Source organism: Rhopalosiphum padi, chromosome 2 (genome assembly GCF_020882245.1).
Source record: "Rhopalosiphum padi isolate XX-2018 chromosome 2, ASM2088224v1, whole genome shotgun sequence".
In the NCBI taxonomy this organism is placed as follows: Eukaryota; Metazoa; Arthropoda; class Insecta; order Hemiptera; family Aphididae; genus Rhopalosiphum; species Rhopalosiphum padi.
The window spans coordinates 57,840,015-57,865,165 of NC_083598.1; the positions used below are offsets into that span (position 1 = coordinate 57,840,015).

General features: G+C 30.8%; 2 protein-coding genes across 2 annotated transcripts in view; one reads left to right on the forward strand and one right to left on the reverse strand.

The window, feature by feature from the left end:
* Positions 1-20,078, forward strand: part of LOC132923414 (uncharacterized) — a 34,138-nt gene extending 14,060 nt beyond the window's left edge. The window contains exons 2-6 of the mRNA XM_060987396.1: positions 7,789-8,061; positions 11,121-11,322; positions 15,537-15,873; positions 17,388-18,059; positions 18,205-20,078. Coding sequence (XP_060843379.1) covers positions 7,789-8,061; positions 11,121-11,322; positions 15,537-15,873; positions 17,388-18,059; positions 18,205-18,753 — 2,033 coding nt within the window. The 3' untranslated portion in view covers positions 18,754-20,078. The remainder of the gene's footprint in view (positions 1-7,788; positions 8,062-11,120; positions 11,323-15,536; positions 15,874-17,387; positions 18,060-18,204) is intronic.
* The window catches only part of LOC132923415 (autophagy-related protein 16-1), a 154,966-nt gene that overhangs the window by 122,516 nt on the left and 7,299 nt on the right, over positions 1-25,151 (reverse strand). Inside the window, exons 4-7 of the mRNA XM_060987397.1 lie at positions 24,100-24,188; positions 20,805-20,958; positions 20,357-20,462; positions 20,145-20,287 (exon numbers count right to left, since the gene is read on the reverse strand). Coding sequence (XP_060843380.1) covers positions 20,145-20,287; positions 20,357-20,462; positions 20,805-20,958; positions 24,100-24,188 — 492 coding nt within the window. The remainder of the gene's footprint in view (positions 1-20,144; positions 20,288-20,356; positions 20,463-20,804; positions 20,959-24,099; positions 24,189-25,151) is intronic.

The following is a 25,151-nucleotide window of genomic DNA, read 5'->3' on the forward strand; positions in this document are numbered from 1 at the left end:
CGACGCGCCCGCCGACATGACCACTGCAAGCCTCCTTCACAAACGTCGAAAATATACAAAAATATACATAGTAATAATAATGATAATAATAATAACAAGATGGTTATAATAAAATTTATAATAACGTAATAATGACCCATATTTTGTGCGATGTCTTTTTCTCCGCGATCCGTGTTTTCCGGTCGCGAGCGCGCGATTTTATACACCGAATGTACCTACATACTGCGAGACCAGTCGTGGCGGACGAACCGTTTTTACGACTTACGCGAAAGCACAGATAGTCGATATGATAATAATAATATATAAAATATATTATCGTTGTAATAGGTACACACCTTGTCAATTTAATTTTAAAATTAAAATATATGACTACGTATTTTAGGCATATATTGAAGATTGTATAAACTACCATTATTAACAACCACAGAAGAGCTAAAAAAAAGTCAATCACAACTCATACATAAGAACAAATTTGAATATTTATTAGATATTGTTTGTTTAACCAACAATTTATGTCATAGTATAAAACATAATTTATAAGTACCATTAACTAAACTTTAAATAGTATTATTGTCTATAATGTATCAATTAGCACTCAAAACCTAAAAATTAAAAATATATCATAATTTTAAATAATATGTACATAAAGAACTACATGGTGACAAATATAATCGGCTAAGCATGAAGGTAATGCAAATTACAATGATAATACAAGACAATTCAGATATAAAAATATATATTATACTATAAACAATAATCACTGCAGACTACAGTTATACAATCACGGTGACTTGGGATCTATTATATTATCATCAATTAACAATTACTACAGTTAAAGTCGATCCGACAACTATAACTGCATCCACTGGATTGCATATGCACTGCATTAACGTGATTAGAAATACTATTACCGATAAACGTCAATAAATGCCGATGACGTACCATATTATAAGTATTAGGACGATTTGATTTTGACAATCCGGAAGTTTTGAAAATTAATTTCAACGAATTGAATAGGTGACTGTAGAAATAGTTTTTTTTTTTAGGCACACGCGTCGACTTTTTCTTGCGATACACACTATTATAAATTGTAGTCAGATGCACAGCGCGTCTACATATTAATACATAGTTTTTTCTTTAAATATTATTATACGTGTACCTGTGCAGTATACAACGTGCGTGTTGCAGAAGTTTGAGAGTATGTACGTTTTGTTTTTTTTACACTTACGGCAGCAGCGACTCATTGTGTTCATCGCGCGCCAATTTTCCTTTTGTTGCTCGATAATAATGTAAAAAGAAGCATTTCTTATTTATTTTTCGTGCACCCGTTTTTGTTTCCGCACCGTTTTTGTTTCTCTTCTCGGAACGAATCGAACACGTTCTAGTGCACCAGAGAAATCTCCCTTCTATAATGGAATGCCGTTTTGATTAGGTTGTGGAAAAACGAAATATTTCCGGTCAGAAAACACATTATTATTTTATTATTATTATTGGCGACAAACGTATTGTTTTCGCAAATGTATAATTTTATAATTTATAATATTTTTCTTCAAAATCGAATCTTAGGGTATAATATATAAGTATTGTGCATACCCATAAACGGAAAAATAAACATATCTGCGCATATCGCAGTTCAACGTCAAAATACTGTCGCCTGTGGGTGAATCAACTGGTCGACGGCTATCTGTTTGTTATTAATTATTATTATAACTGTTTCACAGTTATTATTAGGTGTAATCCGAGTAAAACTCATTTCCCACGGACGCCGCATGGACGGTCACGGGAGAACCGTCATAAAACAATTATCATCGTTGTTGTGAACATAATATAATATTATAATAGAATATTTTATCAAAATGACATTTCGCTAAATAAAACAGAACGTGCAAGTCGGTTGTCTGCCAAAATAGTATGATTCATTATCATAGATATGTATCGTAACTCATCAGTATCTATAAATGATGCAAAAAAAATTTCGATGAAAACCGCCAACGATATCCAACAATTTTCGCACTCAATATACGTAGACTGGAGATTGATAATGCACGTTTTTAGTGGATATTTTAAAAATACAGTACATGTATAAATTAATTCTGCAAAGTCATATTCACGCCAGGCTTTCAACAACTTTGAATGGAAAACCCGTGTATGTTTTTAAAATTCGCGAACAAAATGAATTTTAAGAATACAAATAGAAAATAATTAATACGTAGAAAACCTACTTCAAACACAGTGTTTATTTATACATACAGCATCACGCCATCACGACAAAATAGGTGACCAATATCGACGAAACGTTCGATGAAATCCAACAATTGTACAATATTTCGACCCATCAATATGATATGGAAACGTATACACACATAATCATGTATAAATACTTTTGTCATAACACAACAGTGACGTCGTCTTCACCGTGAAAATAAAACGAAATACATCGTTTCCTTGGACATAATTCTCGTCCGTTTCTTAAACCGGAGCGAGATCATCTCATTATTATTATAATATATAATATTATATTGTTGAACCGATCGCGAAGATATATAATGCACGAATGTCTCCGTCCGCAACAATGGCATCTTCCCGGAATATATAATTATAGGAAAGCGGGCCGAGCAGCTGTGATCGTAAATAAAATTAGAAAAAAACGTATAGAAAATATATTTTATTATATAAAAAGTCAACAGTAATAATAATAAAACAGCGGCGGGTGCGCACGAAAACACACAGCGCGAAAACAGAGGATGACCACGATTTATTTAATTGCATTTTCGTTATTACTTATAATATATATATAATATAATATAGGCCGGGACACAATATACGTGTCGGAGACGGACGGTTTTTATACATATTTTTTTTTTAACCCGTCCATTATTATTTTCGTCGCGACCAGGAGAGCAACGGATTGTTTCACGTTTTTCATTATTATTATTTTTTTTTCAATTATTACGTTATACTTTGGACACAGAAACACATGATCCGATTAACAATCGTCCTATGCATGGGGCCACGAATATAATAATGTAGGTCAGGAATAGCTGTACGGCACACCGCCGCCGCCGACTCCTGAATATCCTCTGTTTCCGCCAACCAGCAGTAGTTACATAGTATCCACCTATGAAGTACCTATTTGTAGTGGGCCGTGTTGAACACGATCAGGTCGTCGCCGTTCGCGAGAAGCGCGCGTCTCATTAAAATCGGAATATAATATCATATATGTATGAAATAAAACACATATTCAGAATAGAAAAAATCCGACAAAAAACTGGTTTGACGCACACACGAACGATAATAATATTATAAAATATATACAGATGCAAGAGACATAGCGTGCGCCTCTGGCGCAAACTTGCCGTTACGCGGTATAAATATATTACTTTATAACATAATATTATGCTGTGTTATTCTTATTGATCGTTTATGGTATAAATAATATAATATATAAACGTGCACTCCCGAAGTAGCGATGACTAATAATAAAATATTTATAGTGGGTTCGATAGGCGAATAAAAATCCGCGAGGAAAAACTATAATATATTATGCAAACGTTGTGAAAAACGAGTATTCATAGCTGCAGGTACATAGAATTCGTTTTGTGATCAAAAACTCACCAAGCTCCTACTACCTATACCTATTATGAGTACACCATCATGTGCATTCATAAAATATAATAAGAAATTTGAAATATTAATAAATACAATTTTTTTAGTATTAATTTTTTCCATAACAAACACAAACCACGTAATACAATTAGTTGTCAGGTCATTCGAATAGTTTCTTGCATTATTATGTGAAACAGAGAAACAGAGAATCCAAGTTGTTACAAAAAATTAAAACGTCACGTCACATAATACAATTTTCTGGAGGAAGAGGACTAAAGTCGGTATAATTATTCGATGTCCATGTTGAAGAACAATTCTCGGAAGAAAAAAATGTTAACAGAAATGGGTAAAAACAAATTTTCTAAGAACATTCGTTAAATATACGTCGACTGTCCATTAATGTGTATACTTATCAAGACAAGCGATTATCTACAGTACCGTAACATAATTCAATATAATAATACGTCATGTTTCATGAACCAAAAATACAAAATTTTAATCAATCTCGCAGGATTGCTTGGAATCTAGCGGACCGCAAACGATATATAATATATATTATAATAATATCTCAAACCGAACTAAAAACGCGTTCGGTTTTACTGATATACATACATTAAACCGTAAACTATTACAAATTATACACTACTATATCTACTATACGTATATACATATTATAATATATACATGAATTTGTGTAAACTGTTAAATTTAGTTAAACTTTTTTTTTTATTATTATTGTACCGCGCTCCTAGATATCTCCCCTTCACCATACAACGCACGTATATATCGCAGCTATTTTTCAACGAACATAAAGAGTATAATTTAATATGTCGCTCGCATACACCGTTGTACTGTGCCAATATAATATTGTACTCTCGGGTAAAGTCTAATTTAAAAAAAAAATCAATAAACAATTATTATGTATGATATGGCCAACTAATTATTATACAAAATATAATTATTAATATTTAGGGGATATTTTACAAATAATTTGAATATTAGGTACTCGAAACTGAAATATTTAATAACGGCAGTTTTATTATGCTCGTGTCATAAAAAATAACTGAAACTGATAATCATCACATTTAATCCGGAATCACTTTTATCAAAGAACCTTGACGTATCGTCAAAAGTAAATGTAAATGTAAAGTGTCGTTAAATGTATAGTTTTTTAAGATTCGAAAATTCTACACAGTTCTAATGCATTTTTTAACAATTACCAACACTTAAATAATGTAAGCTTATAAAAAAATGCAAATATAATTAAAATGTATATATTATATAAAAATATATGTGTACACTGTACGTGTACCTACTACACTTATAAGTTTTCAACGTAATTATGTCTCAAATATGCAATTAATGAAATTAAACATACTACAATAGAATAGGTAAAGCGAATATTTTTTTCTGTACGCGGTTTTTTTTATTATGTCCGAGAAATGATAATTATAAATTATAACAGAATTCGGTTATTGGTTATTTTTTAACAATATTTGCATCGTATTATATATTCCACGTATCCGCGTAACCTATGTAGTATAATATATATTATTATGCAATAATAATAAATAAAATATATGTAATAAAATATAATAGAGGACACCGTCGGTGAAATTGAATACTGCGGTTTTTTAAAAATTCTCTAACGTAAAATATGAAAAAAAATATTAAAAACATCTCTTTGATTATACGAAAACTGTAGCTGAGGTATTGGACGTTTATAGTAGTTGCAAGCTATTTATTTTGCATTATTAGGTACAATATTTTTTTCTACGTGTTTTATTAACTATAAAACGTATACGGTGGATTTTTGTACCCACACACACAGACACATATTTATTAATTTAGGGCTTGTAAATTTATGCATTTACATATTGTTTTTGCTACATAGGAAAATGAGTTGAATGAAGTACAATATGTTTCGTAACAAAAGTAATAAGAGTGTAAATTTCAAAAGTACATATTTATTTACATTTTGGTTTAATATAAGTAGATTTTTTGGAGTGATTAGCACATATTGTATTATCTAATTTTCATTTTATTTTATTGAGATATATTTATTTAGATACATTATCTTTCTAATGTATGACTAGATGTCTAGATGAGTTTTATTTGTTTTACGACAATATCATGAAAACAAACTATCAAATAAAATCACAGGAAATAAAATAAAACTTAAAAATGAATAGATATTTCTTGTTATTTCAAAATCTGATTTTTAAAATTATACTGCACACATTTAAAATTTATAATTTTAGATTTTTAGTGCATAAGTGGATTATTAACAAGCTCTAATTATAATTACGCATTAATATAATTTCAATTCCTCGTGCACCAAACAATACTATAAATAATACGATACATCGTTTCGTACGTAAATAATAATATCATATCCGTCGTTTGGTTAATGTTTTAGTGTTCGTATTAACATCGAAGTGCATATTAAAACGGGCCGCTGAACACGATAAAGCATCCTCATTACATTATTGTTATTATTTTACGAAATCCCCGTTATACGCATATTATATATATATATATGTGTATATTTATTTATTTTATTTGTTTATGTGTGTAAAAATATATGTGTCACATGGTTTGACCACAAAAATTTCCTTGCGATATAGAGTTATGCACCGGTGCACGGTCGAAGGGCGTAAGCGACAGAGGCGGTGAACACGTGTTAATCGACCATTTCTCCGGATGGCGACATGAATATATATAATGTCATAATGAGTATGGTATGTCCGTATATCACAAATCCTTATGTTATTATTATTATGTGTTTACTAAGACGGTGGAGTGAGGGAAAGATATTAGTCGATTCGCACGAGTTACATCGACAGCTACCGATGGATAGCGCGGTGACCAAGTATATATATATCACACTAAATCAGCTATTTTCGCGCAATACGCGACACGCAGAGGTGAATACGCGACAAAAACGAGTTCATAACAATGATCGCGGAAAGCGATTTACTAGAGCCAAAACGCCCACTGCTGCAATAAATTATATACTGCTGAAAATCAACGACACAATCATACATTAGATCATTATTGAACCTACTAAAAATAATAAGCTGTAGCTTTATCCAATACAATTAGAGGCGTCTTAGAAGGAGAGGGATAAAAGGCCAAGTAAATTTCATAGTTAATTGATCTGTAACTACACAATTTTCGTTGATATACATAAATATATTAATAGAATTGAATGTATATGAATTTATTATGCACTCTAATTAATAAGTAATACAAAAGGTTAAATTTTAATAAAATGTAGGTAGTAGGTATATTATATTTTGTTGTCTTAATATATAGTAAAAACCCTCTGTTCATGAACCGATTATGTAAACCTCGTGGTTTAAGTCTTCATCAAACTCTAGCTCATTGAAAAAAAAATATATATTTTACAATAATCAATTCAAAAGTATACGTATACAAAGATCGACTTTAAACCTTTGTTTTTCACCCCTCCTCCCAAAAACGGGTCAAGTATTACCCCCGGGTGTAGTATCTCCGTAAACACATCACCACCATTATTATGGATACAACATTTTTGTTTCCAGATTGTTTTATTATTATTTTAATTTTGGTAAATCCAATATATATATGGCGTGTAACGTATGTAAATGAAACACACGAGAAAACGACAGTAGTGGTTCTAGAGGTTTTAATATTCATCAGATTTGTATTATACATCACTTTGTAATCTTCCGTTTCCCTCTAAAATAAATATTTTATTTATATATATTATTTTAAACCATATATTGCACAGGTAAATAGTGCATGAAACTGCAGTACAGTAAATACGTATGAAGGCATGTAATAAACGTTCTCGCTTGGATTGTACATAGAAAACGAAACGTATATTATAATATATTATTCTATATAAATTACATATTATAGTATATGGGTTTGGATATAATATATAATACAGTAATATATGGCTTAATTTTGCGCTCGTATTTCCGTTTTTCGTGCGGTACCAATTTGCGTTTGAATTTTGTTTTCTATACACCCGCATACACAGCGTGATAGTATCATTATTAAACCGGGATGGGTTTTTATTTTTTAATATACCGACATGTGTGGGCCGCCGACCGCAACGACGATAACCTATAATACACTCCAGTACTGCCTATTTTACAGTTTTTACAAAAACATTTTTTTCTTTTTTTTCAGACAAGACCAGCGTGAGCGCGCTATATGCGTGCATCATGATACTGACGGTAGCATCGGCCACGTCTTTACAAGACTGCGAGGCTGACATGACGGGATTCGAGCTGGTTACCGGGTACGTGTTCACAGCACCCGATGACTTGCTGGACAGCATACCCGGCACGCTGATGTTGACCGATTGCCTGGAGGCTTGCCACGCTAACGACACATGCGAATCGGTCAACTACGAGACCGGTCTGTGTGTGATGTTCTCGTCCAACGCTGACGCATATCCAGGTAAGATAATAAATGATTGACATTTTTGGAAAAATATTTAAAAAGTTACCTCCCAATAAATGCCACATTATATCAAACACTAGACTTTTATTCACGACAATAAACAATTCTTTTACTGTTCCTTTTAAGTTATAACTTATTACAATAGATAAATAAATATTTTTGTTTCGTTTTTACTAAAGATAAATACATTTTTACTTCGTATCTTAAACCATATAGATTTTACTACTATACCCATGCCGTAATTTTAAATAAAAATACAACTTCAATTCAATATTCATTATGTACATAACGAAAATAGCTCCAATGTTAAAAATTAAAATAACGAATCATTTTCGTTGAAAAAAAACCCTAAACAATTCGTCACAATTACAAAAATTAAATTTTTCTGAAATGGCTATATAATATCATAATATATAGTAAGCGTACAAGTTTATGCAGAGAAAACACACACGAAAAGTTTTTGCTACGAGTATTCCGTATTAAGAAAATTAGCCTGTATAAGCCAGAAGCCTATTATATTATTATATTAAGCTTATAATAATGATAATAATATCAAGTATTACGATAATTACACGCATAATAATAACAACACGATATCATACACATGATGCATATATAAATATAGGAGTACACGCAAACATTGCGCGGTGCGTGTCTGGGATGTATCTTCTGAGGCGATATGGCCGAGGGTGTGGAGTGGAAATAGAAGGTGCGCGGGCGTGGATATCGTGGGAGTGTTGCGATGCTGCTTCTTTCCGGTTATAGGTCGGTAGCAAGAACGTGCGCCATATATATTATACATAATAGATAGTGGCGTGACGTCGTGATGCACCAAAGTCATCTTAACCCCACGAGCTTTTTATACAAAATATGCATAAAATAGTATATTACGAGCATTTTCTCAGTGGAAGTATACCCTCTATCGGTTCCAATAATACCAATTCAAATATTTCCTTCGCTGTAAGTCTCTGTAAAAACCAAAAATCCGTATGTATATACATATATTGTATATAGGTGCACGGCTATAACCCGGTATTGGGTCATATATTCGATTAAACGATAAGCAGTGTAATACATTTATATACTCGTACTCTTCGCGTTCTCCAGACATAAAACGGTTCTTCGACGCGAACTATCAGTGATGACGGAGCACGGCGAAACATTTACTGGGTCGTGATTGAAATAAACTAAATATACGTTACGGGTGGTACATTTTTTCTGACATTGAACTTCATACAAATGACTCAATTTCATGGAATGAATACTTAACTACATTAAAATAAACGAACAAATATTTTTCCTACGGGAAAACAAAACGGATTTATTTCACAAAATTCTTGAAGCTACGAACAGTTGAATTATTGTCAATGTCGTTAACGTTTGCAGATCAGACGAATTTAAACTTTACTATATTATATATACGGCAACTATAACCTCCCAGAGTAGTGATATACAAGTTTTTCAAAATATTATTTTTTACAAAAATGGTTTTAAGATTATACGAATTAGACTTATTTCACTTTCAAATAAATAAATAAACAATTTCCCAATATCACATATCACAATGTGACAATCTCTCATTATTATCACACAGACATTGGTAGACCAAATGTAATAAATAAAATATTAATAGTAATAATTGTATAAATTCAGAAAATAATATAATAACTGTAAAAATACATTAAGCAGTAAGCACGTTATGTTTAGGAGGTATATTCGCATATAAAATGCGATGATTGGGCAACAAAAAATGTAAACAGATGGGATTTTGGCAAGTTTGGTGATGATAAATGCGCGACCACAGAGTAACTGCAACAGTGGGCGGAGCGGTATTTGGCCTTATGCATCTTAGCGGAACAGGCGATTTATGACATTGGCCGTCGAGGGGTTTTTTCGCTCTTTCGATAATATTTCGTTATTTTTGTAGGATGTCGACGACCGCGAGATGCGCGAAAAACGGGATAACGCGATAATCGGCCGACGGTCATGTTCGGACACGCTTTAAACCGAAGCGATTATTATTATTATTATCACGATATTTTGTTATTATTATTATTATTATTATATATACCTATAAATATAAACGAATATTTATACACGGCTCAGTGTATTCAGGCGCGGATTTTCTTTATCAATTGTACGTGTCCTTTGCCCAATCATTGATTATTACCTAAACGCCGCGCGGTGTACCTCAGGCGCAGCCGATTATAGGCGAGATAATCGGTGCCTCCCCACCCATCTCACAGACCAACGAATACTATACGAACGATTCAATTATGTTACAACGACAAACATGGGTGGTATCGCGTGCAGAGACATCTCATAATATTATTAATAAAAAAAAAAATTAATAAAAAATAATTAACAAAAATTAATAAAAAATAATTCAAGTTGTATACTAACCGGTATGCAATTATGTTTTGGATGTAACTATAACTTTAGACCTAACTAACGTTAGTTTAGGTATTTACGCACATAGAAAAATATTATCATAATTTATTTTATAATAGATTGCACAAAAAATGTATACTAAACGAGATATCAAAAATGAAGGTTTGGGACAGTGATGTACCTGAATAGCCTATCCAAAACGCCGCACGATCATTGACTTATTTTCATAATTCAAATTAATTTATAAAAAAAAAAAAAAAAACGCTATAACAAATTACGATACATCGTAAAAAAAGAGATGCCGCCCTATATTAATATTAAAGTCGATATTATATTAATTATATAATTCAATTATACTACGCAAAGTATAAATCGAAGCCATGTGTGTGTTTATTCTGTCTTCCGTGGAATTTTCTCGGCTAATCCGCACATCACGTTTATTCGATACACCATTATTCATAACTACCTATATAATATTGTAATGATAGGTGGTGCCTCACGGAGCTTTCCAAACAACTGATATTTTACATTAAAATACGCGTCACGTTTATGAGCCCCGAAGATGCGCATTCAGATATGCCAGTGAAAAGCTATATTCAGTACCCATGCTATTATACTTAATGCGCACGATTTTTTTTATTTACATTTTCGCTTTATTTTTGCAGGAGCGTTAAGCAAGTCACAGTTTCCGGTGTTTACGATATACGCACAAAAAACGTGTTTGGGCATAAAGCCATGTGAACGAGCCTGGTGTTTCGACCGAGTGCAAGGTTACAAGCTCAAAGGGTTTGGCAAGAAGAAATTATCCGCAACATCTAGGCAAGACTGCTTGGAGTTATGTCTGGGAGAAAGAGAATTCTCTTGTCGGTAAGTACAATTCAAAATAATACATTATCTTAAAAACAATTACTGTAACCTTACTTTGATATTAGATCAATTTATTAATACACCTTTAGAAATATAAACTTGTGAAAAATCTTAAAAACATTCTTTAAATTTCAAATAAATTTAATGATGTTCTTAATCAGTATAAAATAACTTAGAATTTTTAAATATTATTTTCTTCAAAATAATAATACAAATTCAAACTACAAAAAAAAAACCCAAATTAATTAAAAATTTATCTGCTGTTCAAACTTTTACAAAACGTTAAAATTTAAGTAAATTTATAATTAAAACCTGCAAACATATTGTATTCTGACTGTTGATTAAGTCTATTTTACGAGTGTAATATAATACGTCAAACCAACATTAACTACGCACAATAAAACTATAGCACCTCCTCATTTCGTTTTATTGTCGTATGAAAAATACGTTTTTATATTAATTGATCTTTAAAAAGTTCTTTTATAATTTACTTAGTTCGCTTAATCAACTACGGACGGGATCGCATTGTTTTCCGCGATCACGATCGACAAACAATGAACGTTTAAAACAACACTTAAAGTTCTTTACGTGCAAGCATTTCTTTAACGGTATTCAAATCAATGAAAAGAAGGTATTATAGATCTTACACTTATATCATGGACCAACGAATATCGTTTTTCTTTTCACGCGTACACCTGCACACATATTCAACAATAGTTTTGAAACGAATCGTTTTGCACGTAAAAATATAAAAGTGATAGGATTAGTCACGTGTTACAAATTTAAAAATATTTATATTATTATTTTAACGGTCCTATAATAACAATTCCGTAAGTTTATGCGAGATAAAAAACAAATAACGTGTATAATGTATATAGGTACATTTTACACGATAAACTAATAACATTATCATATCTATTATAATAACAGTATATTTTACTCTACAAACAGTATGACTATAATATAACAGTCCATTCACCCACACACATATAGGTCTATAGACGTACACGACGTTTATCCGAAAAGGCAATAATTGACATTCCATCAGGTCGATATAATATGCACAGGTGTATCGTGTGTACCACTATCTACCACCCATCAGTCCCGATTGTGTCACATTAACCCTATCGATTTCCACCATGCACGATTTAATTTAATTATTATTATCGCTGTACTGAATTTGCAATCCACTGGGAATAAAAAATAAAATGTAACGAATACGTGTAAAACGACTAAAACGGGAATAATGTCTGTTGGAAACATTCCAATACACCTATGTGATGACTATAGGTACGACGACGGTCACTTTAATACGTGTATATAATATTCACGGACATATTGTTATACGCACATATATTTGTATGTGTGAATAAAAAAAATAAATGTGTCTCCGACCGAATAGTATATGAAAATGAAGACGGATTATTATTATTATTGTAGTTGTAGTTGATGTCGCGTACATATTTTATACATTTACGATTCACCTGTAGCGTGTGGTATTCTCATATTATGATAATAACATATACTATATATACCTAAGTATCCGAATCGGATCATAAGGAGTGAAAAAACCGTCCCATCCTGCAGCCGTCCGTGCGGATAATGGAAATTAAAACGTGTCATTGACTCGCCGGGACGTCCGCATGACAAATCCAATAGAAAATTCAAATAAATAATATCACATAACATCATTTTATATTATTATAATACATTTCTGCGTATTCGATTCGTATTCACATATTATACTTTACTATATACACGTGAGTTGCGTCATATGCCGCGTGTGTGATAGTGTTTCGCTACAACCGATTTGCCGCCGTTGTGTTGGGTGTATAATATTATTATATTAATGAGTTTATCGGCCTACAAAACACGACGACTGCCGGTGATATGCACAACGATGGATTTGCACGGAACGGAACGGTTTGCGTCGACGGTCTTCTCGGGGCGACACGACGACCGTTGCCGCAAACCGGTTAATCGTAATCTGCGTGGTCGTCGGAGCTTGTTCACCTACTGGTGCTACCTCTGCTGCCCTACTGGCGCACATTTTAATATCGTGCTGCAGTATGATAATATTATTATTATAGTATTGTAATATATCCTCTGACATTTTAAGTGTTTTGCGAAAATTCGATTTTACTGTAAACCGGAATTTTTGGAATGTCGTTTTCTTCCTTTTTCATTATTCACAGCTTACGCATATATGCATAAGTTCAACACGAATTTCCAAGATGGTTTTAATTCAATTCATCGGAATGTTTATCGTTTACGTTTAAAATCACAATCGTCTGATCACGGCAAACTTATAAATACATAGTAGATAGTAGGCCTACGTCACGCGTGTAGGAGTACGATTCGTCTGTAAATTAACGACAACACGAATTTTCAACGGTAATTCGTTGTTACGATCACTCCTTGGCCGCCGAGGTGTCGGAATACTTCAATGAATGGCAGACTGTTCAATGATATTTTTATAGCAGTTCCGCATAACAAAAACTTATATAGGGTTATTATTTAACCGTTACGTCCATCCGACGGCATTATTATGTGGAAGCCAATTATCTGTGTATACATACCATGTGATTCACCACTAAAGATGTTAATAATTTATTTATTATTACCTACCTACCTACTCTTTTTTAAACAATTACTCAGAAATATCGTCGACATTTATAGTGTTCTTACTCAATGTCTTACAACTTCGTGAACCATTCATTAGTATTCATCATTTTTCAGACCAATTAGGCAGCTGTCATAAAAAATAATTTCCATTTTTTTCGCATTAAAAATGCAGAATTATGAATGTAAAAAAATGCTAGAACTAGTACGACCTATACGTCTAAATAATCAAATTTTTTAAAACAAATCCAAATTTTAATACAAGCCTATACCAAACGCCTAATAGTATGCACGACCAATCTCGATAAATCCATGTCAACTAGTTTATGGATGGCAACAATTTGGATAATTCAATACGCCTGCAATTCTATTTACGGAATTAAATCATGCCGAATGATAAAATATATATTTGAAATATTAATTATATAATAATAAGTGCGTATATATAGAAACATGTTATTATATTATATTGCAAAGTCATCACATAATTAGACACATATCATTATTATAATATAGTATATGAATGATAAGCATACGCCACTACATTTTAATAATATAGGCAAACTCCTAGTATGGCAGCCGTCCAAGTAGTTGCAACAAAAAAAATGGACCATTGCCATCGTCAGATAACGAACCGTCGACATGCACACGCTGCAGTAGATTGCGATGGCTCAATAAAATATATTTATGACATATATTATAATATGTTATATTGAAAAAAAACGACCAATAGCTAAACTAAACGTCCGTCGCGCTAATGGAATAATTTAAAACATGGTATAGGTATATATTATGCAACGTTAATAATGTCGTCCATATTAGGTAGGTTTATATCATACCACACTTAATAAATTCGAAATTTCTAACGTATACGTCAACAGAACCAGCAGGCACAGTGTATAATTTTCTTGTTTATACGATCGTGTTTTCCACTATTCCCTACATTCAGTTTGATACAGCGAACAGTAGCACTTATCTTCAATTGATGTAGTGTATTATATAATTATATATAATATATTTTATAGATAGTTTAGATCGTAGGTTAGATAGATCGTTTAGTTTCCAGAGTCCGACCGGTATGTTAAGTTCACCACAACGAAGATGGACGTATAGTTCACGACTAGAAAAACCGAGGTTTTTTTTTTTAAACATTATGTTTCTAATAATTATATATTATACAAATTATGGGGTCGTGATATGACGTGTGGAAAGTAGATTCAGTATAAAAAATATTATTTTTTGTAATCATCAAGAGAAAATAATTATAACAAACTGTACCTACCTACTAAACCAATATAGTAAATTCGATATTATATATACATAGGTATTCAACTAAGTAGCCTCATTTTCATTGTTTCAGGTCTTAACTAGCTTTTAAGTGAAAATTAAAGTTTGTCTTACTTATAACTTGCTTGTCACTTTAGAGGAAAATCAATTACTTCGATTGGCAAAAATACTCTTCCCCTCTACGACCTACATGCTACCACATGCACACACAGACACTTATTAACGACGACACCAATCCAAACATATATTAATACAACATTATATTTATTATAATATTAAGTCGCCAACTTTATTATGTATTATAGATCAGCTAACTACAACAACGGTACGGCGGAATGCGATATGTCTGACATGGACAGACTGACAGTGGCCGGTCAGGGGGCATTCGAACCGGCCACCGGCATTGACTATTTGGAAAACAACTGCGTAGATGAGCCGGTCAAGCTGTGCGAGTTTAAAAAGTTCCCAGGCCGCATACTTAAGACCGTCGATTCGGTGTACCAGGACGTGGGTTCTCTAGATGACTGTCGGGAGCTGTGCCTTAACTCACCGTATAGGTGTCATTCGTACGATTACGGCGATACCGGCGAACTCGTGTGCCGGCTCAGCCATCATTCCAGGGCTACATTAGCAGACATACAGGTGACGATAGACAAATATTATAAATTATATAAAATATATTACATAGGTAGATCGTGTATTTGGTTTTTGCGTTATATTAAAGCATTATTTCACACTTCATAACGCGAATAATTGCAATCGGAAATCATTACGTCCATAAGATTAATATTATAATATAATCTCGATAATTGCGTAAGATATTTTTTAGACAGTTACCATAAAAACCACTACTATCGAATCTATAAATAATAATAAAAAATATGATGTTGTATAGTATAGTATCTTGACGCATAAGCTGTAATAAACTAACGATCTACGTACTGATATAGACTTTATCGTATTTATCAATAAATGTCTGTTTTCCGTAGAAAAATACAAAAGACGGCGACTACAACGTCAGGTCTATTTTTCACAGTAATATTATTCTTACATCCGTGTAAAATGTAGGTACTCTATGAAAATGAAAAATAAGATTCGATTGTTGAGTGAACTTCAATAATGAGAAAACACATAAATATATATATTTTTTTTATTATTATTATTTGTGTGTGTGTTACTGTGTGCCGTATCCTTTCCCAAACACGTTTAGTTGTTGTAACCCACATTCGAGTGGTGCCAAAAACGGAATCCTTCCACACACAAACACATCGTACACACAATAATACTAATAATAATTGTAATAATAACAAACCAACGCCACGGTACGTTATCCCCGGGATGTCGGTGTTGTGAGGGCCTTCTATACATGTCGACCCAGTTTTCGGTTGATTAGAATCGGTGTGCCGATGAAAATTATGACACGAACATTTATTTTTGATATTGCTATTTTCCGAAAAGAATTCTAAAATATTATCCTTTTCTAAAGGTGTCCGCCGCTAAGTACCCAGCCGACTGATGATGAATCACAGTATTTTCATTTTTCAACGATTTCTCTATATTATATTAACCTTGAACGTTGTACATGGATTTATGAGCAGAGGAAATAAGTACTTTCATTCAAAACGGATTTAGCACATAACATCTGAATTATAAAAAAGTCACAGCCAACTAACTCCAATTTCGCGGTTTTTGATAGAACATTCTAATATTGTTATTAGGTATGATATGTCCAGACAGTTGATGATAGGAAGTTTCCGGAAAATATAGGACCCAGTTTATGAATGTGACAATAATATTTGTCAGGTTATGTTAATTTTAATATTCAAAACATAATAATACGTATTAACTTCCCGTCATTCTAAACGCAATTGTTTTCACTTCGATTTTTTTTCATACCCACACAAAATAGTAATTTAATAAAAACACATACATTTTACGTTAAAAATATTTAAGTAGATTGTTTTAAATTCTATAATAACAATAATAAGTTTAACAGTACTTTTTGAATCGTTTAAAATATTTAAAAAAAACCTATCGACCCGCATGCAGGTCAACGACATTACATGACATATGTACACATCATTCTAAATCTACGGGCGCAAATAATACTAATTTATTCATAATCTAATACAATAAAATCATTTAAAATGTTTCAGGACCCCTACTTAGAAGTTCCAGAAGCTTCAACTTATGAGCTCAATTCTTGTTACAACATAAGCATCGAGTGTCGTTCAGGTGACATGGTGGCTAGGATTAAAACCAGCAAATTATTCAATGGCAAAATTTATGCGAAAGGAAATCCAAACTCGTGTGTTCAAGATGTACGCGGAAGTTTGGACTTCGAACTCGAAATGGCTTATGATGATGTGGAGTGCAACGTAAAACAACAAGGTCTAGGTAGATACATGAACGACGTGATTATTCAACACCACGACACCATAATCACTAGTTCCGATCTTGGTGTGGCCATTACATGTCAGTACGACTTGACAAATAAAACAGTTTCAAACGAAGTAGATCTAGGAATACAGGGTGATTTGAAGCCAGCCATGACGGAGGAAGTTATTGTGGACTCCCCGAATGTCGCCATGAAGATTACGGACCGGCAAGGGGCTGACGTTAAGCCTACGGCCGAAGTGGGAGATCCGCTGGCACTCCGATTCGAAATATTGGACCCAAACAGCCCGTACGAGATATTTGTCAGAGAATTGGTAGCTATGGACGGAGTGGACTCAAGTGAAATAGTGCTAATTGACGCTGATGGATGTCCAACTGACCACTTTATCATGGGTCCTCTTTACAAATCATCAGACTCGGGAAGTGGAAAGGTAATGCTTTCAATCTACGTTCGTTAAATAATATTATACAATATTAAAAAATGTAATATACATGTGATTAATATGTTCTACAACGAGCATGTCAAATCAAACTTATGGAATAATCGATTTCATTTTTTTTTTTTCGTTTTTTCAGATTCTCTTATCATATTTTGATGCGTTCAAATTCCCGTCATCCGAGGTGGTCCAATTTAGAGCTCTAGTTACACCTTGCATGCCAACCTGCGAACCTGTTCAGTGCGACCAAGAAGACGCTTCTGGAGAACTGAGGTCCGTAAACTCATTTGGAAAAAGAAGGCGGCGAAGGTCCACCAAAAGTACATCGGACGCCAGAGACGACATGCTGCTCGTGCAAAGCATTCAAATCACCGATAAGTTCGGATTCGGCGCGCAACAAGCATCACCGGAAATGAATCCTACGGACACAACTGCTTTCAGCATAAAACACCACGACTACAACATCGATAGTTTATGCGTTAATTTATTCGGTGTTATAATATCATGCCTAGTTTTTCTGGCCGTTCAAGTTGCCGTGCTAATAGCATGGGCGTACGTTTGGAACAAAAAAAGACACGTTGACAAGTACCATCAACAAGATGGGCTGTCTGTGAGTATGAGCATACCAGTAGGACGAACGGACAGCATGTGCAAGCTGTACGATACGGGGTACGCAAAACGATACTGAGTGATCAACTTTTAATGATCCATAATGAGATAGTTTGCCATGACAGATTTTTTTAACCTAGATTAGCTAAGATACAAATTATAAATTTGTTAATCATATTGATAAACAATCTTTTTAAAGTGACATCGCGCTCAAATAGCCTTAACGGTCAAAATAAATAGAAAAAATGTTAGTATCTATAAGACCGTTAACTTATATTTAGGCTAGACAGTTCGACTTTAAGTTTAAACTTTTTATCTGATTATAATTATAATCAAAAAAAAAATTTTTAATTAATTTTTCGATCACTTATAAGAAATAAGAAATTAAAAAGTCTTATACTAGTAACAATTCTATTTATATACGTACAATGATATGTATAAATATCATAACGATTATTCAATACTTTTTAAGAAATTAAAATAGAAATATTTCAAATAAAATATTGAAATAATATTTATTTTTTTCTACCTAATAAAAACTAATTTTAATAAAAACTAGGTTTTAAATTAATTAATAAATTCAAATTATCTCAATATTTTAATTAGGTACCAACTAATAATAAAAAATTTGTATTATAAATAAATAATACGTATAATTTATTGAATTATTTCTAGCAAAATTGTTCATTTTAATTATTCAATTGTATAATAATAAAAAATAGGTACTTTACAACCGTTTAACATGATAGTATTCACTAGTTTTCACTATAAATTATTGCAATTCTAAATATTTATTTTTTTATTTTTTGAAGATTAATTTTAATAATCAATAATACGGTTTAGCCAACCAATTTAATTTATTTTAGAATTAATTAACATGTAAGTATTTATTGAGCTGAAACGTAGACGATTTTTCCTACGATGAACATAATATGTATGTTTGAAATCATTCAAACAAAATTTATATAATACTCAAAATTGTTGGAGTCTTGTCTACGTTTCTCAAAGCTAAATTATGACAACTTTCCCTTTCTTGTGGCATAAAATGTATTCAATAGCTTTTATTTATAATTCATCTTTCATATTTTTACCATATATGATTAAATTAACCAATAACCATAGTGATAATTAACCAAGAAACGGGAATATTAAGTCAAAGATGAGTACTAATATTAAGTAGTACTTTTGAGATGTAACTACTCGTTTATAAATTAAGATTTTTTTACTTAAAATATTATTAAAATAATATATACATATAAATATTATATAATATAGTCTTATATAGTCTTCTATTTATTAATTATAATTATAATATATATATATATTGATAATAGCTTTAAGTAATATTTATATGGTAATAAAAAATAATGTGAAATTAAATTTAAAAAAAATGAACAAACATTATTATGTTGTGTTATTATTTTTGAATAGTCACTCATTTACCAAATAATCGTAATCGTATTTACTTACCCTAAGTCGTTGATCATTTACTGTCCAAACACGCGATGCCAAATCATTAGATGCTGCTACAATTTGCCCACCTGTGCTGTCAAACTCAACTGACATAACACCTGCATTGCTTCCAATCAACATCCCTTTGCACTCAGCAACACCTATTAAAATAAATTGCTCAATTATACAATTTTAAGATTTACCAAAATATTTAACTATTTATTATATACCTTTAGACACATCCCACAGCTTCACCTTACGGTCTTCTCCACCAGTTGCTACCATTCGATCTACTGGACTCCACTTCACAGCGCTTACAACACCATCATGAGCGTCCTAAATTATATTTTGAATATATACTTTATTAATAGAAACTACTTAAAAAAAGATATATTTTTTTTTCTAACACTATTAAACTTAGTTATCTTGATAAATAATAAAAAAATTAAAATAATCAAATTTTCACGAAATAACTTAAAATAACTGTAATTAAAAATTGTTTTTTTTTCATATTTATTACTTATTAGTTAGGGATTTAAAGTATTTATTCAAAAATTATTATACAGTAACTCTAATATAACAGATTAATATATTAATAATAGGCATTCAATGATCAATAAACATTCTAAAATTCAATGAGTACAATATTATGTGATTTATGTATTTTGAAATACTTACAAATCGAATGGTAGCTTTGCTAGGCATGGCACACGGAGATGTCATAATTGGGCCAATACTATTGCTTACAGCAGTTGTCAAGCATTCTGCGGTTACACCACGCATGTCATTAGCTGCTTCTTTAAGTTCATTTTGCATAATAGCATTTCGTTTTCTATAAAATAAAATAACATAGGTGATAATTAATAATAGGTATACTTATTCTTCTATAAAACAATAATAACTATTGGCTATTAATTATATACAATTAATGGTACAATATTAAATAAATAAAATTATATTATCTTTAGATGCTAAGAAATTGAAAGATCGATAAATATTACCTACTATAAAAAAATGACATAATTCCAAATAATTAATCAAAAAAAAATAATTGTGATGCAATATTCAGGTAAAAACTAAAGTAAAAGCATGTATTGACTAAATTTTTAGGTACTAATAACAACCCACTTAATTTATCACGAAAGAATATTATAAATAATATTAATTTTTTGAAAGCAATGATAAAATATTCTATGTATTAAAAATTAAAATACTAAAATTATAATCTATTATATGCAGAATTAAATTAAAAACCGTTAAAGTAGCTCTGCTGCGTGCATAGTACATAGATTTCGAAGGTCCCTTGGCATTGTGTACCTTCATCACTGGAATAAATGAGTTAAGTACTTAAATATGAGTTCAATAATAAACATCACATATAAAAAACGATTCTTAGCGAAAACGTAAGCTACTATATCTAAGGATATTTTATAATTTATTTATTTTTCTATTGAAATTATGGTAAGTTGAACTAATTTCTGGTAAAAATATCATATATTTTATGTTATTAATTATTATAAAATTATACATCACATATTATTATTGTTGTTATTACTTATAAATCAATACAAATGTATTGTAAAACGGTGTAAATAGTGCATATAGCTGAAAATTAGTCTAAATACTTTGAAATTTAATTGTGAATAGAAAATAAAAATTCAAAAATTTTAAATGCTAATAAATTGCATAAAAAACCAAAATATTTTTAAACGATGTATACAATTTTTAAAAAATGATGATATAAATATTTTGTGAAAATATTAAGATTCAACAGTAATTAATTATTTTAAATAAAATAAAAAACAAAATCGACTTTTTTTAAATCTGTTTTTGCAATTGCATATTATTCCCCTTTTCCGTGATCTTTTTTAGTGTTGTTTCGTTTGTTTCTTTGGTACTTGGAAATTGGTACCCATCCCATTACTCTAAAAGTACCTACAATATATAACATACTACCAGCCCGATTACGGCCCGAATTCAGTTAGTTGTATTTAATAAAGGTATCCCGATTGCGTCCAAATACTCCAAACATACATTAGTTCACAAAATAGCTTATGATTAATAAAATATAGTAAATATTTTAAATACTGTATTGGATGTATTTATAATTGAAATTATAAAAATATGAAATACAATTAATATGTCAATAAATAGTAAAATAGTAATAGTGTTAAAGGTAAATTTTTAAAACTCATTATTTTTTAAAATTAAAATTAGGTATAAGTTGTTTAATTTTGTAATTAGGGTTTATATAATTTTTTTTCTATTAATTTTTTTAGTTGTTTCCCAAAGAGTAAAAACTATAGATTGAAATTTTATTTTAGCATCTGTTTGGCATTATTTCATAATTTCCAAAAATTGAAATATACTTGGATGTGAAGTATAAAATAGTGAATTGAATTTCGAATAGAAACTTTCAGACACAATCGTTGTCAAAAACATACTGGAACTACAATAGTAGCCTATATTCAGGGGGGAAATCAGAATCATCATCAATAAAAATGTCTACTAAATAATCACAAAATGTTTGTATTTTAGTCGTTGAAGGTTATATAGAAGCTAAATCTATGGAAGCACCGAATTACTACGCCAAACTTTGGTGTGTGAATCGTGTATAGTTGAAAGTTATATTTATATCAAAATACGTATCGGACGAAATCGGGATATTTATTTAGTTTTGATAAACACTTAAATAGTATTTCCTACCTATTATGTACGGTCCGCAATAGGTGAATAGGTAAAAAGGTTACTTTGTGTCACAATTAGGTGACGTCCCCAGAAACTACCGCCAAAATTAAAGATTGAAGTATGTATGAAATATTTGCTTCAAAAAACAGCTGACTAAATAAATATACACCATTGGAAAACCAATACATACCTAACCTAACCTAAGGTATAAATTATTATCAACCATCAGACCACAGTTATTTATTTTAACAATTAATGCAAATTATTACAATTAAATTTAATAGATATTTTAGAAACTAATTATATATATATATATATATCATATTGCATTAGTAGGTATTTTATACTTTAAAATTGTACAGTTAGAATAATACCTGTCTATAATTAATTAATGTTAATGTATAGTTACTACAACAAAAAAAGTTTTTTCAAAAATTATACGATTGTACGATTTTCCAGTTTATTTAATTATTATTTTATAAATTACAAAAATTAAATATACCAAAAATATTACTTAAATATAAAGTTAAATAATTTAAAACTATACACTTTCAAGTATAATGAAACCTTTATGATACATAATTGTATCAAATAAATAATAGGATATGATAATTTAAATGTGTTTTTTAATCACGTTATCTAATTAAATGGACTAAAAGTAAATATTTAAAAACAAACTCTTCTTCTGATACCTAATAAGTTACCTATCTTTATAATTATCATTTAACACGTCTTATAGTAAATGTTCAGCTTTTGATGGCCTCGGTTAAAAACCCTCAATATAGATTTTTGTTTTCTAGAAAAATATTATGTTCAAACTTGTATACAAAAAAAAAAAAAATATTAGAGCCTTATAATTTAGATAAATAACACTGTCGTGATATATTTAAAGACAATTAAACGCCTTTTTTTGTTTTTGTTAATTCTTGTAGCACATTGTTTTGAAGTACTTAAAAATAATACAACTGTATCTAAATAAATAAATAAGTTTATTATTATCATCGAGTATTTCAATATATTTATTTAATAACAATATGTTAATGTTAAAAATAATATGTATCCTTCAATTAAATTAATTATAAGTTAGTATTTCGACATGCTGCAGTCCGAATTCTAAATATATGAAGCATCATTGTAATAGACCATTATAGTAATAGTCATACTACGGCATGCATGTTAATGTAGTTTTATCATCGTACAAACAACCATAATAATGTTTCTGCATCTAATTAATTAATATAGGTACCCTGCGCAAACATTAAATGCACCAAGTGCTAATTGTTACCTGACTAGATGGTCGTTTTCCTCATTCAACTTCTCGGCGTCCTTAGATTTATAAGTCATTAACCTGACCACGAGTTCTCTGTTTTCATCCTGTAATGAAAATCGACGACGAGTTAGCTTAGCGAACATTTTGTGATTGTACAGTGCGTGTGTCAACTGACTGGCACGCCAGTGGGGGCATATTCTCATGCAATATTATAAATAGACCCGTCTCAAAGCGCCACGGTTTAGGTCTTTAATTGGCATTACAGAGAATTTTTTTTATTTTTTTTTATTTTTATTTATTTAATTTTAATTTTTACAATCTTTAAAAGTATTTACAATAAGTAAAATTGTTGTAGTGCAAATATTTTCCGAACTCACTAGAGTCAAGGTAAGCATTAGACTATGCAACACAACTATATGCTATACCTACTTACCAAACCATAATAATAAAAATCAACTATTGATTAATTAAAATGTGATGGGACATAACCGATACGGGTAATATTTGAAGATCCCGATAATAATAAATAATTATATAAATAATCTGTTATGAAATATGTCCGCCCTGACGATATAAATACAACTTTTAAATTATTGAACACATCATCATTAATACCAGAAAGGCAATGAATGGACAGACGTTATTCCAAACAAATAGATAATTTTAAAAACCCATAAGTGAATGGTTTTTACAGTTAACGATAATATTATTTAGGGTAACTTTGCTATTTCCAATTACAGTAAAACTTCCATGTAACGAAGTAGAATAAGCAAAAAAAAAAATGTGTAATATAGATGAATTCATTCAATAAAATTACGTACCTATTTATTATCAATGAAGGTCATAGTTCTTAAAAATATTTCGTTAAACAGAAATTTTCGTAAAATGGAAGTTCGTTACATGGAAGTTTCACTGTATATTCAATACATTTAGCAGAAGTATAGATAAATATTCATAACAAGCCTGTTCTTGGATCATAAATTAAATTAAATTAAAATACTTAAGAAAAGCAGTTTGGTTATCATAACAGTACAATAATGAAAGTGAAAAGTACCATAATCTATTGA